The following is a 12,968-nucleotide window of genomic DNA, read 5'->3' as shown; positions in this document are numbered from 1 at the left end:
AAGGGAAGCGATGTGTGCGAAAGAGGCAGACTACAAATCAAATAAAAATGTGTCCAATGACACTTGACATTATTCCAATTTTGGTCACGCTTTTGATCATTGACAGGCAATATTGTACATTATGTATCTGTGGCTAAACTATACATGCATTAGTCGATGGATAAAGACGGATACTTGAATTGAACTTGTCATTATAATGCCATACCCACCCGTGTTCATACATAGTTGCACTCAAGGGCAAATACGGCATAGTTTGGTTTTCTATTCTTCTACTTAACTTCTGACAAATAGCTTCTGAATTGAAATGTGTATCTTTCTCGCTGGAAGCTTCTGCAACAAGTTTCTTCTTTTGTTTCTTTCTTCCTTTTAAGGATTCCGGTTCGTTACAGCCAAATATCATAATTCCCTTTTACATATTTTACTAAGTATCAAATGGTCTTAGTGTAAGGCCTGATTGGACGCTCGAAGCGGAGCGTTCGGCGGGGCGTGCAGCGTGGCGTCGGGCTCACGAGTGATTTCAGCAGCGTGCACTAAGGCCGCTCCTATACGCTCCTACACTTAGTTCCAAAATGCCTAAATTCCCAAATTGACTTATTTTCATGATAATAAAATGTCATAATAACATTTACACATTACATCCGATATCCAAATTGTATAGTTGGTAAAATGAACAATAAGTTCAAATACCGAATTATTATCAAGACTGAAAGTGAAAATGCATTAGTTTCATAAGTAATTACCAAAATTCAAAAAAGCCTTTTGTTGACAGGCCCAAACAGCAAAATGACACTGTCTCATAATACCTAAAATTATTTTAACCACGCAGTATTTTTAGTGTTACGTATTTAATGTACAGAATAAAAATAGTAACAAGACGAAAATTGGGATGACGTTGACAATTAATTTAATTACTTATTGCTTAAAAACTGTAAACTTCAACATAATTTTAAATATTTTCCATAGATACTGAGTTTTAAATATTTTGACAATGTGACGTTTTTGTATCTAGTTAATTTGAGTTTTAGACATTTTGGGAAATGGTATAATTGAAAATTCATCAAAACTTAATCAAGTCAAGTTTTAGATATTTTGGGAAATGGTAGAATTCAAAATGTATCAAAACGCGATAGAATCTAAATGAATTATAGTCATATTAAGTATACGGTAATTTAAGAAGTAGGCGTAAGTCATTTAGAGCTTTAGACATTATGAGAATAATCTGTTCTGACATTCTGATATTTTAGGAACACGTTATTATGATAATTTGGCTGTAACGAACCGGAATCCTTTTAAGTTTTTAATTTATTTTGTCTCACAGATATGACCTTAATGTGCAGCATTTCGCATTTCTAGTGATTTCTAGTTCAAGTTGCATCTCATGGATGCGGCTGAGAAGACTGGCATCCTTGACACCGCTGTGGTTAGAGACACGTTCATGACACGGCACTGCTAACCTCTAAACCAAACTAAGTGGTTTAGTGGCCGTAAATATTGTCGGTTGTGAACTGACATTTGTTTAGCAAAAACTTGTATGCAGATATAGCTAATATGACCATGGTTTATGGATAAAGGGGAATCGGAGATCGAAGGGTAAAAATGTATAGACAATTTACGTGATCATATCCAATATGCATTATTGGCCAACGAAGTGTACGTAGGGGCATAGCTGTGGTTGATATAATAAATTGCGTCAAAATATTTTCAATAATCTTAATAAATGAGGACTGCGTTTGTATGAAAAGGCGATTTTGCGCGGGTCCTCCACTTTCATCTTAATGCAATTGTGGGGGTTTTATTTTAGTAACTGCTGACTTTAAGTTAATGTATTATTGGATGCAAAAGATATAGCTATTGTTTAAAATAAAAAAATAGAAACTTGTTGTTTAGGTAACGAAACGAGCATTACAAGAGTTAGAAAAAACATAACTAAGTACATAAATAATCTTTGTTTAAATATTTTGTCATTTATCACTTTTACACTTAAGAACTTACAAAAGTAATGATGAGTTCTTATAAAAAATAAAAATCCATTATAAGATACAAAAACCTACAGTCATTGACACTAACGAAATCAGGCTATCATTTAATATTACAATTGGAATTATCAATCTAAATTATGCGATTTATTCTCTTTAAGCCTAAATTGATGAAAACGCAGTAAATACTGTCAAGATTGCTTATCGTATTGAATGCTCTCGTTGTACAATCTACTCTGTTTTACAGAAATCCTTGTCTACTTATAGTTTGTATACCTAAGGAGATAAAAATGGCGTTGAACGTTTTTAAATACTACGAATTGGTTAGCAGAGGCTTGTAACTTAGCAAAGTGCTCAGTTCCGTAAGATTCGTTCTTTAGAGTTGATATATATATTCGTTCATCCCTTTGGGCACTTCGCGGCCTAAAATAGTATCGCGTGTATCGTCTGTCATCGTTACTATTACATACTTTCAAACAAGTAAAAGTGACGATAAAATTGTAACCAACATAAATTTGTACAGCACTAGCGGAGTAACATAACTTTACATTTAACCAGAAGCTCAAAGAAAATGTCGCAATTGCATGAAAATTACGCAAATCTTATTGTATAAACCGCTACTGCTGTATGTCCTGAGGGGCTACCGCGAAAACCGAATTTCGCTAATTGCGGGGATCTTTCTCTTTTACTCCAATGAAGGCGTAATTAAAGTGACAGAGAAAAATGCCCGCAATTTGGAAAATTCGGTTTTTGCGGTAGCCCCTCTGATTTTACACAGGTCTTTAAAATTACCAAAAAACTCACCTCATAAAACATGTAAGATGACAGTAAAACTTGGAACGCATTATACGCCACCAAGGTATTCTTCAACTTAAAGGGCTTTTTGTTCTCCATCCATAGCGGGCCTATGACCATGACGACAGCCAGGTACGCTATGACCATGGCCAGCGTGGGGAGGGGCGTGTCGAAGAGGAACCATCCTTGGACCCGAGGATCTGGAAGAGAAGGCTTTATAAAAAAACAAAAAAGGTAATGATGGATTGAGGTTTGAGTTCTTAATATGTATAAAGTATGGTCCTAATTGGCAGCACGTATAACACTTGGCATGCATTAAGGTTTTTCGGGTACAGTAAAAATTAAAGAGGAAACAAATCTTCGTTAACGGTTGAAATTACAAGAAAACCAACCACTTCCATTTTTTGGTCCTTAGATACTAATGTTCATGGTTTCTGCCGGATGGGACTATAATTTTGGATTTTTTTAGGGCACAAAGCCGTACCAGTTCGCAATCGGGATTAAATGCGGGTACGTTACTGACCACGGGTACTAAGTAATTACCTTTTAATTACACAAAATATACTGAAGCAAAGATTTCTCATAGTTGTAATTACAGATGTGCAAGTTGCGGAAAGTTTCCATAAAATTCTCGGTTCATGAAACTTTCACTAGGAAATATGGGAAATTTAAATTTGAAATTGGAAAGTTTCAATTCTCTTACAAAAATGTAAGAAATTTTCCGAATTATTTCTACGTTAAATTTAATTTCCGAAACATTTCGCAATTTTGGAAAGTTTCCTTAGGCACATCAGTAGTTCTAATACTAATTAACCTAACGTTACATCTTTCCTGTACCCCTAGTGTAAATTGATTTTTATTTCAATATATAATATAAAGGTACATATAAAACTTAAGAACTAAAAGTGTAAATTACATTCGATAGGTAGCGTGACGTAACGTATGCGTTTGCGTTAAGTCTCATTTATATTTTGAGTTTCCAAAACGTCCCGCTTGGCGCGCTATTCAATATCCCATAAAAATTAGACATAACGCGAACGCACGTTCATCAATAAAATTAGGGGAATGAGTGTCAGTTGAATTTCTTACATATGCAGTATCGGTAGTTAGTAATTCAATAAATTATCTATCGATAAAGCATCATAAAGCTATCTCACAAACCAACCATGGCTAGACGTGAAAGTCACGGACGTAACGTATCTGCCCGCTTTACGTTTACGTAATACTGCGTAAAAAGATCAGTGAAATTGTGAGGTTTATATGTTTTATTATTCGCAACTAGCGGTTTGATATAACGGTGGTTATGTAGAATTTTACCTTTCTAGTTGAGTGAGACAGATTTCTGTGGCATTATCATAATAGGGCAAAATAAGGTTTATCGATAAGTGGTCGATAAAAACACATTTAGTGTCTATGGCGAGAAACCATGTGTTGCCTGATAAGCTATCAACACAGTCAATCTTCTTGTAGGTACAATAAGGTAGCATTGAAAGCAAAAAATTCATCATTATAACTACAGATTCTCTTTGTTTAAATGATCATTTCGCGCATACGAAAGTCTCTTTCACGAGCAAATTTATTTAAGTGACAACTTTTGGACTTATTTGTTAATCTATGTATTACATTTCTTAAGATCGGACACAGACACTGTGTCAGTACACGTCAAATCAGTGTTAAGAAATGTAACATCTAAAAGTAAATATTGGAATTAGAAGTTATTAAAGAAAACAAACCAAACTACGACATTATAATTTCCAAATTAAATAATTACAATACTTCAAAGTCATCATTAACGATTTTTTTATCACATTTTGAAAAGTAGACAATCAGGATTGTACATATGGAATTCCTAAGAGGCTTTCTCTAAATTATTTAAAAATATTTACATATCAATATACTTAAATGTAAACCTCAGTCCTGTTCCCACACAATATTCTTCCAGTAAATTTTCTTTAGTCTGGAAGGATGCTGATATTATTCCCCTATGAAATCTAATCCTTCTACCGTATTAGAATTCCGTCTCATTTACACTGTTCCTTTTGTATCTTAAGGTGACGGTAGAGGTGGGTAAATTTTCAGATTCTGTCAATTTACCCCATTTCACACACAAGCGCACTTCACGCACACTACCTCACTTTACTGGGACAGGTCACTGACCCATCAAGTTTTTTTTTAAGATAGCGTTTTGAGTTTAGTGGCCTCCTTTTAGGAAAAGCGTTCCATTGAAAGAAGAAAGAGAAACAATACATTTAATCTTGCTTTCCTTGTCTGTTCATGTCACACGTGACGTATTTAAATTCTAATAATTCATTTGGTTGTTGACAATTTTCTACATTATGGCTTTGTCGAGATACGCGTTTTCTAAAGTTAAACCGAATAAAACCAGATGTCATTAAGTCAGATGTAAAATTTTATTTACTACTCTATACGACTTTTCATAAGGCTCAAAATCAATTAAATAAGAATTTAAATAAATAAAGTTCCGGCAGGGTGCAAAATTTAATTAAGGCGGACAAAATAAAATTTGGAAACAGTGTTGGCTAATGTACCCCTAATATCTTTACCGATTTACTTTTATGTGGTATATTCGCCTTTTGTTTCACTATTAAATTAATACAATTAAAATAAAAAATATTATACCGGTATTCCACCGGTATTATTTCAGTGCTGAAGCGATTATCTTCGATCGTAGCCTTGATAATGTAGGTGTTGATAGTTACTTACGGCGGTAGGAGCGGCAATGAACCCCGTGCAGAGTAGAACGTGAGGTGCGTTGGGATAAGTGCATATATCTACTTATAATTCTTTGGCTGGTTGGTAACCCTCTATATTTTATTTTTTGTTTTACTGTTATTAGGTTAAGGGAGTTTTAGGGAGTGAAAAAAAAATGATTTTCGTTTTATGCGCTCGCGTGATTGCCGATGGATTATAATTACAAAAGAACTTGTTTTCCACGCATCGAATGTAGATCCCTATGACACTTCCTCCAAGTCTTCTCCAATAATGTTTATGCCGTATTTTAATTACCTACCTTAAATGTTACATTTCTAAATATTTTTTTTGTGCTATACATACTTCAAAAAAATCGCTGGAGGCCTAGCGGTAAGAGCGTGCGAATTGCAATTCCGGCTCGTACCAATGAGTTTTTCGGAACTTATGTACGAAATATCATTTGATATTTACCAGTCGCTTTTCGGTGAAGGAAAACATCGTGAGAAAACCGGACTAATCCCAATAAGAGCCTAGTTTACCCATAGGGGGTTGGAAGGTCAGATGGCAGTCGCTTTCATAAAAATTAGTGCCCACGCCAATTTATGGGATTAATTGCCAAGCGGACCCCAGGCTCCCATGAGCCGTGTCAAAATGCCGGGACAACGCGAGGAAGATGATGATGATGTGACACATACTTCCAAAAAAATCTACAAATATTTTACGTGACAACTGCTTATAAGTAAATATTATGTACGTAGGTACACTTATAAAGTATAAAGTAGAAAATATCTTAAAGGTACATAATATAAAAACCGATCATGTACGAGTAGGATTCACTATGGGTTCCACAGTTACACATTTTTATTGCATATTTTTTGTTTAAGACCAACTCACCTATTATAGGACATAGGTCTTCCATTAATCTTTTGGCGTTGAACTATTTTTAACCGACTTCCAAATCTAAAAGGAGGTTATCAATTCGGTTGTTTTTTTTTTATTTTTTATTTTTTTTTATTTTTTTTGTTTTTTTTATTTTTTTTTACTCCATATCTCCGTCATTACTGGACCGATTTTCAAAATTTTTTTTTTTATTGTATGTATATGCATACAGATTGGTCCCGTTTTTGTCAAAACCCAGTTCTGATGATGGGATCCATGAGGAATCGAGGGAACTCCTCAAATCTTAAAGGCATACATATAGTGATTTTTGTGTTTTTATCAACAAATCAAGCATATACATTTAAAAAAGTGACATTTGATGAAGTGGAACTGCTGATGATGATCAGAACGGAACTCTTCAACGACGCATAGTACACGTTTGACGATTTGTCCTCTTCGTTATGTTTGTTAAGCAAGTTAAGTTTTTAAGCCACATTTTTGTCAAGCTCGAGTTCTGATGATGGGATCCATGAGGAATCGAGGGAACTCCTCAAATCTTAAAGGCATGCATATAGAGATTTTTGTATTTTCATCAAAAAATTAAGCATTTTCATTAAAAACTGTCGCATTTGATGCAGTGGAACTGCTGATGATGATCATAACGGAACTCTTCAACGACGCATAGCTCGCATTTGGCGATTTGTCCTTTTCGTTATGTTTGTTAAGCAAGTTAGGTTTTTAGGCACATTTATGTCAATCTCAAGTCCTGAACATGGGATCCATGAGGAATCGAGGGAACTCCTCAAATCTTAAAGGCATACGTATAGAATTTTATATATCTTCATCAGAAAATCAAGCATTTACATTACAAACTGTGGCATTTGATGAAGCGGAACTGCTGATGATGATCAGAACAGAACTCTTCAACGACGCATAGTACACGTTTTGTGATTCTGAATTTCGATTTTGACTTGAACTGGGCCCCGGACTCCGGACTCGGACCCGTACTCGGACTCGGACCCGTACTCGGACTCGGACCCGTACTCGGACCTTGATCCGGAAAACCACTATGATACCTAAACTAAACAAACCACTATGATTACCATAAAATGTATACATATTACCAAATAAAGTATAAGCGCCGTTAAGTGGGTCCAGGCTAGTAGTTAGAGAAGTCGGTTTTTTTCTATTAAAGATTATTTGTATATGTATTTATGTAATACAATTCTGAGTTAGGTTATGGTACATTTTTGCTCACCTACTTATAATTATGTATTATATCTGATATGTCACATGATACCAAAAATCGCCGCAAAGTTAAAAGTTCATTTATTTACGTTACTCATCTTCGGATCACCGACTTACTACTTCCTTACTTGACATATGTGTACTAAATTTCAATTGAACTACTCCAGTAGTTACGGTGAAAATTGGCTTTAACAAAATGGCAGACACACGAGTGATCTTATAAGGGAGATTATTTTCCTTGAGTGAATGGTATGCATTTACCCCAATGCACCTCACGTTCCACGCGGCGCGGCGTAATCTGGCCCCTATTTCACCACGGTGACAGGTACGACAAAAACATCACTGTTATTGACGCCATAGGCATCCATGGACTACAGTTACCGCTAACACTGAATTAAACTTTCACGATTTTTACACATTATTAAATTGTACAACGGAACCGCAAAACGTTCAAGCGGATAAACAAGACCAAGTGCGGGTAGTTCGAAAAACTCGCGCGGTTAGAAGATGCTGATGTCAACTTAAGCCAGTCTTCTCCGAGACCACGGGGACAACGCCGTCCTCGAAACGTCGGAGGTAAATCTTAAAACTTAGATACGCGATTAAGTCCCGTTGTACAATTTAATAATACAGTTACCGCTTACCATCGGGCGGGCCGTATTCGTGTTTGCCACCGTCATTGTACCTATTATTAAAAAAAAACTTTATTATATCGGATAAAACAGACATTTCTCTCGCGAAAAAATCTTGTGACAATTGTCACAAGATTTTTCAAAGAATTTTCGGTAAGTCTTGACAGGAAATGAGTTCTGTGTCGCAATTTCGATACAGTTGCCGTGTTTCTTGTGACAATTGTCATTAGCTTCGCAAAATAACAATTTTTTAGTGGCAATATAATGGAGTTTATTTATTTATTAAAATGTTGGTGGCAAACAAGCACATCGCCCGTCCGATGGTAAGCGGTTACCGTAGCCTATGGAGGCCTGTGACGTCAGCAACAGTGATGTCGACAACTGTCGCACCTGTCACCGTGGTCGTGGTGAAATAGGGGCCAGTAAGTACCTAATAATCGCAGTGGTCTTAAGTGTCACAGACCCTACTGGCGCTTAAGTCCTTTATGACAATTTCTGCCTATTTTAAATTGTTCAAAAAAAAAGAAACCGAATAATTATATCGGACTACCGAATTTTCACGAGAATAAGTTGAGAAATGTGATATGCAAAGGAGAAGAATTCGGACATACGAAAACATTTTTGCCCAAACTGAAACGGAGACCTTCGCCAACGCTCGGTCAATGATGGTTTAGGTACAGCTAGCTGCAGAGAAAAGGTACCACCCCTGCATACAATTATCTATCTGGTCGTACCTTTTCTCTGCAGCTGACTGTACACCTATAAAAATGGTTGTCCCTGCTCTAATTTTATACCGGTGCCGTACTTTGTATTTCAACCGGTATAGTTTTACCTTCAAAACGAACCGGTATTGATAAATAATAACGGTACCATACCGCTTATACCGTAAAGAAAGCATGATGCAGTCTCTGCTTTGCACAATTATTGTGTGGACAAAATTCTTATAATCACCGAAACATACATACCTACGCACATAATGTCATTGAAATAAAACATTGTTATTTTATAGTAAATTTATATAATACTCGATATATACACATAACAATAACCAGACCGCAGCGGTATTAGCCTGTAAGCTTCATCTCTTGTCTCCAAATCCGCAAAAACTAGTTAGTACTAAATGCTGGTCTTGCTGTTATTTTATTCTTGAAGATTATGGCTTGTTTCTTGATTATTGAGAACAGCACGTAATCGCACACATATAGACGGAACGAACGGCAACAAAGTAGGTGTAGACACTAAGACTTTCAGGTATTAAACGAATTACGCTTCGTATTAATAGGTAAGTAATATTTAAATGAATATATAATATTCTCTAACGTAAATACAAGATTACAATTGACATCAAATGTCATTGACGTACAGAAGTCATATACTTTTTTTTAATGACGCAAAATTGATACCAGCATAATGAAAATCAATCCCAATCAGTAAAACGAGTCTTTAAACTTTTTTCATTTTAAGCGGGTTTTGAAGGAACAAGTTATTTAAATTCAATTGTAATCGTATTGTTTTAGGATAGTTTACTGCTGTTTTCGATCGTTACGACCTGTAAATAACAACAAATCAAATTTTAAATAAATTTATTTACCCTATTTTTTGAAATAAAATTTATCTACTGGTATACATTTTCGTATGCGTATATGATGAAATGTCTAAATAATGACAAAAACGAGCTACGACGACGTACACGTCTGCTTCGATCCAAGGCCAGCGGCCATCTGACTCGAAGAAGAATTTTGAGTGATGTCGTCAATGTATGGAAATTGTACGAAAGTTTACATTTGGGATTGAATTTCTGTGTTGTATTTGTGAGTAAAAATATAAGTAGATAATAATTTGCTAGTTTAGTTATCTAGCTTTCAAAATCACACAACAACTCAATTACTGTTAAAGGCAAAACTGTAATGCGTGTTGCTCAAACGGAACTCCATATTTTGATTTTTGGATACTTTTAGTGTCGATTTGTAGAGAATTACAGCAAATAAAAAATATTATGCCGTGAAGAGCCGGTACACGGCTTCTTCGTGAACAAATTTACGTATAATTTAATGCAGTTATTAAACATTTCTTGAACAAATTGATTGCACAAAGTGAGCTCTAAATCGAAAACGTCATATACCGTCCCCTTAAGTCACATCTTTCTTTACTAGAAATAACCAAAACTCTTACAAAATCTGGTTTCCTATTACACTTTCAAATTTTACGATTAGGCACTGTCGGGTTACGAATGTTAGCAATATGACAGTGGCTAGCGTTGTTGCATTTTAGCAACGCTTTTGACACTGTTCATTTTGACATTCTTCTGGCAATTTTATGTTATTTTAGCATAATATTATTATTTTTTTTTTTTTTTTTTACACAAGCATTATTATATCCTGCAGTTATTGAGTGATTTCGTAGTTATTGGTCTAACTAAAGGGGCCCACTGATTACCAGTCCGCCGGGCGATATCGGCCTGTCAGTTAGAACAAAAATTTGACAGTTCCGAACAACTGACAGGCCGATACCGTCCGGCGGACTGGTAGTCAGTGGGCCCCTTAACTGGTAGTTGCAACGTATAGCGATAAAATCTCGTTCTTCCGAGTGAAACATATTGGTTTGCGTACCGCAAGGCTGCTTACTGTCTCCACTTCTATTTTCTATACTTATATTATAATCGTTTACTCAAATGTTATCTTCATTTAAATAAATCACTTTTAGGCCGTACCTTAAAATTACTCTTCATCTTAAATGATCTGTACTCTGTTATCTCCATAACTAACAGTGAATTGGTGCGCATTTCAAACTGGAGCAGTAGTTATGGTCTGAAAGTTAGCCCAGTCACACAATCTATCAACATTGGCAGTGCGGCGTTAATATCTAACAAGAGTGGGCTTCGTAAACCTCCCACCAATTATGTTTAATGGTGTTCTGATTTCATAATCTCTGTAAGACAATAACCTTGGAATCTATACTCGCCACCATGCACTTTATCGTCTTGATAGTAAAGGCTTTTTGCTGGATTGCATAGATTTTTTAATATTATTATAATATGTAGTTTTTGTAATTCGACACTTAGAGACTTTATATATCCCTATGTAATTACTTTAGATTGAATTGATATTTGCGGTTAGATGTATTTTATTTTTGCTTGTATGTAAATTCCATGTTGACGTGTAAAAGTGCCCTTTTGGCATATTTGCTGAATAAATGTTGATGTTTGATTTCAGTCGGCAGTAATCTGTATCTTTAGAAGCCACAACGCAAGACGGTCCGCCAAGTTTTACGAGTATTTACGAGAAATCATAAATTGTCCCTACCAAGAGTGCCAAGTTGGTGCAGCAAACTTAGAGTAGTCTTACTATAGATTAGACTGACTTTAGTTAGTACATAGCGTGCTATATTTTTTAATGAAGTAACCCGAAGGCCGTCCGTCGACATTGCTAACATTGGCGTCATAATTTAGCACGCGGTGACCATTCATTCATTATTTTAATTCATTCAACTGAGGTAAGGTCATGGAGTAATTAATAAGTGACCTGAAGATATTGTTTGAGAACTAATGATAATAAGTATACTTTAATATACTTATGTATAATTGAAATTTACAAAAGGATACTAAGATTGTTTGATGCATGTGGAAATATCACACCGAGTTACGATTAAGTGGCGTAAGGCTCAGCATCCTTTTTTTAGGATGACTAAAGGTTAATCTATATACATATTTTAGTACTATACGTCGTTATACTCGTTATGAGAAAAGATATTTAGTATTTCTAACAATTTTTATTGTTTTCTGAAGTCTATGGGTAAAGACTTCAGAAAACAATAAAAATTGTTAGAAATACTAAATATCTTTTCTCATAACGAGTATAACGACGTATAGTACTAAAATATGTATATAGATACGGTACGGAACAATGGTGTTCCGGATGTTTGGGAAGTGTACGCGAGTTGAAGTCAACACGAAAAGCCTCTTTTGACACTTTAAAGAGTGCTCACTCCATACATCAGTTAGACTATTAATTTCAGTGTCTACATCTAGCATCGAGTAGCGGAACTATCAGTACTGCTACTTGACAATAGATGTAGCACCGACCGGAAAGTCTTATCTCAACAGCATAAGACTTTCCGGTCGGTGCTACATCTATTGTCAAGTAGCAGTACTGATAGTTCCGCTACTCGATGCTAGATGCTAATAGTCTTTTTGGTACTAAAACTGATGTATGGAGTGAGCAATCTGTGTATTTTTTTCTCTATGCTTTAATCAAATAGCGTGCTTTGGTATCGAAACCCCTAGTGAAAATTTCATACAATAGTGCGTGACAATGGCGTTTGCAATTTTTTGGCCTAAAATTGTCCAACTTTGATGCCAAATATCTCGAAAACTATGAACTTTGAAGTAAATATAGGATACTATATTGCTTAAAGCCGTTGCTGTTAATATGATAAGCTACAAAACACATTATAAAACTAAGGGATTCAGATCGAAGGTCATTGGCGTGGGGGAGTCCCTTAAGGCTTAACTTAACTGACATTCCTCCACTTCCATCTGTCAGTGAGTTAAGCTATTTTGAGTTCACGAAAGTTGCGGTCTAGTTGACTTGAGTTCACACACTTTTATAATGTTGGCTGCTTATTAAAATCACTTTCATTTTGCTTTTGGTTGAATTAAAAAATCTTAAATGGGTCTTCTTTAATGAGTCTTCATTTTTACGTTTATGATAGTAATTAATAGTGTAAA

The 12,968-nt window shown here is 35.4% G+C and overlaps 1 protein-coding gene and 1 long non-coding RNA gene across 3 annotated transcripts in view; one reads left to right on the top strand and one right to left on the bottom strand.

The window, feature by feature from the left end:
- LOC134649972 (very long chain fatty acid elongase 7-like) overlaps positions 1 to 12,968 on the bottom strand; it is a 144,437-nt gene that overhangs the window by 28,859 nt on the left and 102,610 nt on the right. For both annotated transcript variants that reach the window (XM_063504784.1, XM_063504783.1), the window contains exon 3: positions 2,781 to 2,971. In XM_063504784.1, coding sequence (XP_063360854.1) covers positions 2,781 to 2,971 — 191 coding nt within the window. The remainder of the gene's footprint in view (positions 1 to 2,780; positions 2,972 to 12,968) is intronic.
- The window catches only part of LOC134649994 (uncharacterized), a 68,639-nt gene that overhangs the window by 44,497 nt on the left and 11,174 nt on the right, over positions 1 to 12,968 (top strand). The window lies entirely within an intron of this gene.

The sequence above is a fragment of the Cydia amplana genome, chromosome 8 (genome assembly GCF_948474715.1).
Source record: "Cydia amplana chromosome 8, ilCydAmpl1.1, whole genome shotgun sequence".
NCBI lineage: Eukaryota > Metazoa > Arthropoda > Insecta > Lepidoptera > Tortricidae > Cydia > Cydia amplana.
The sequence above is the reverse complement of the archived record's forward strand: the minus strand, read 5'-3'. Positions and strand labels throughout refer to the sequence as shown.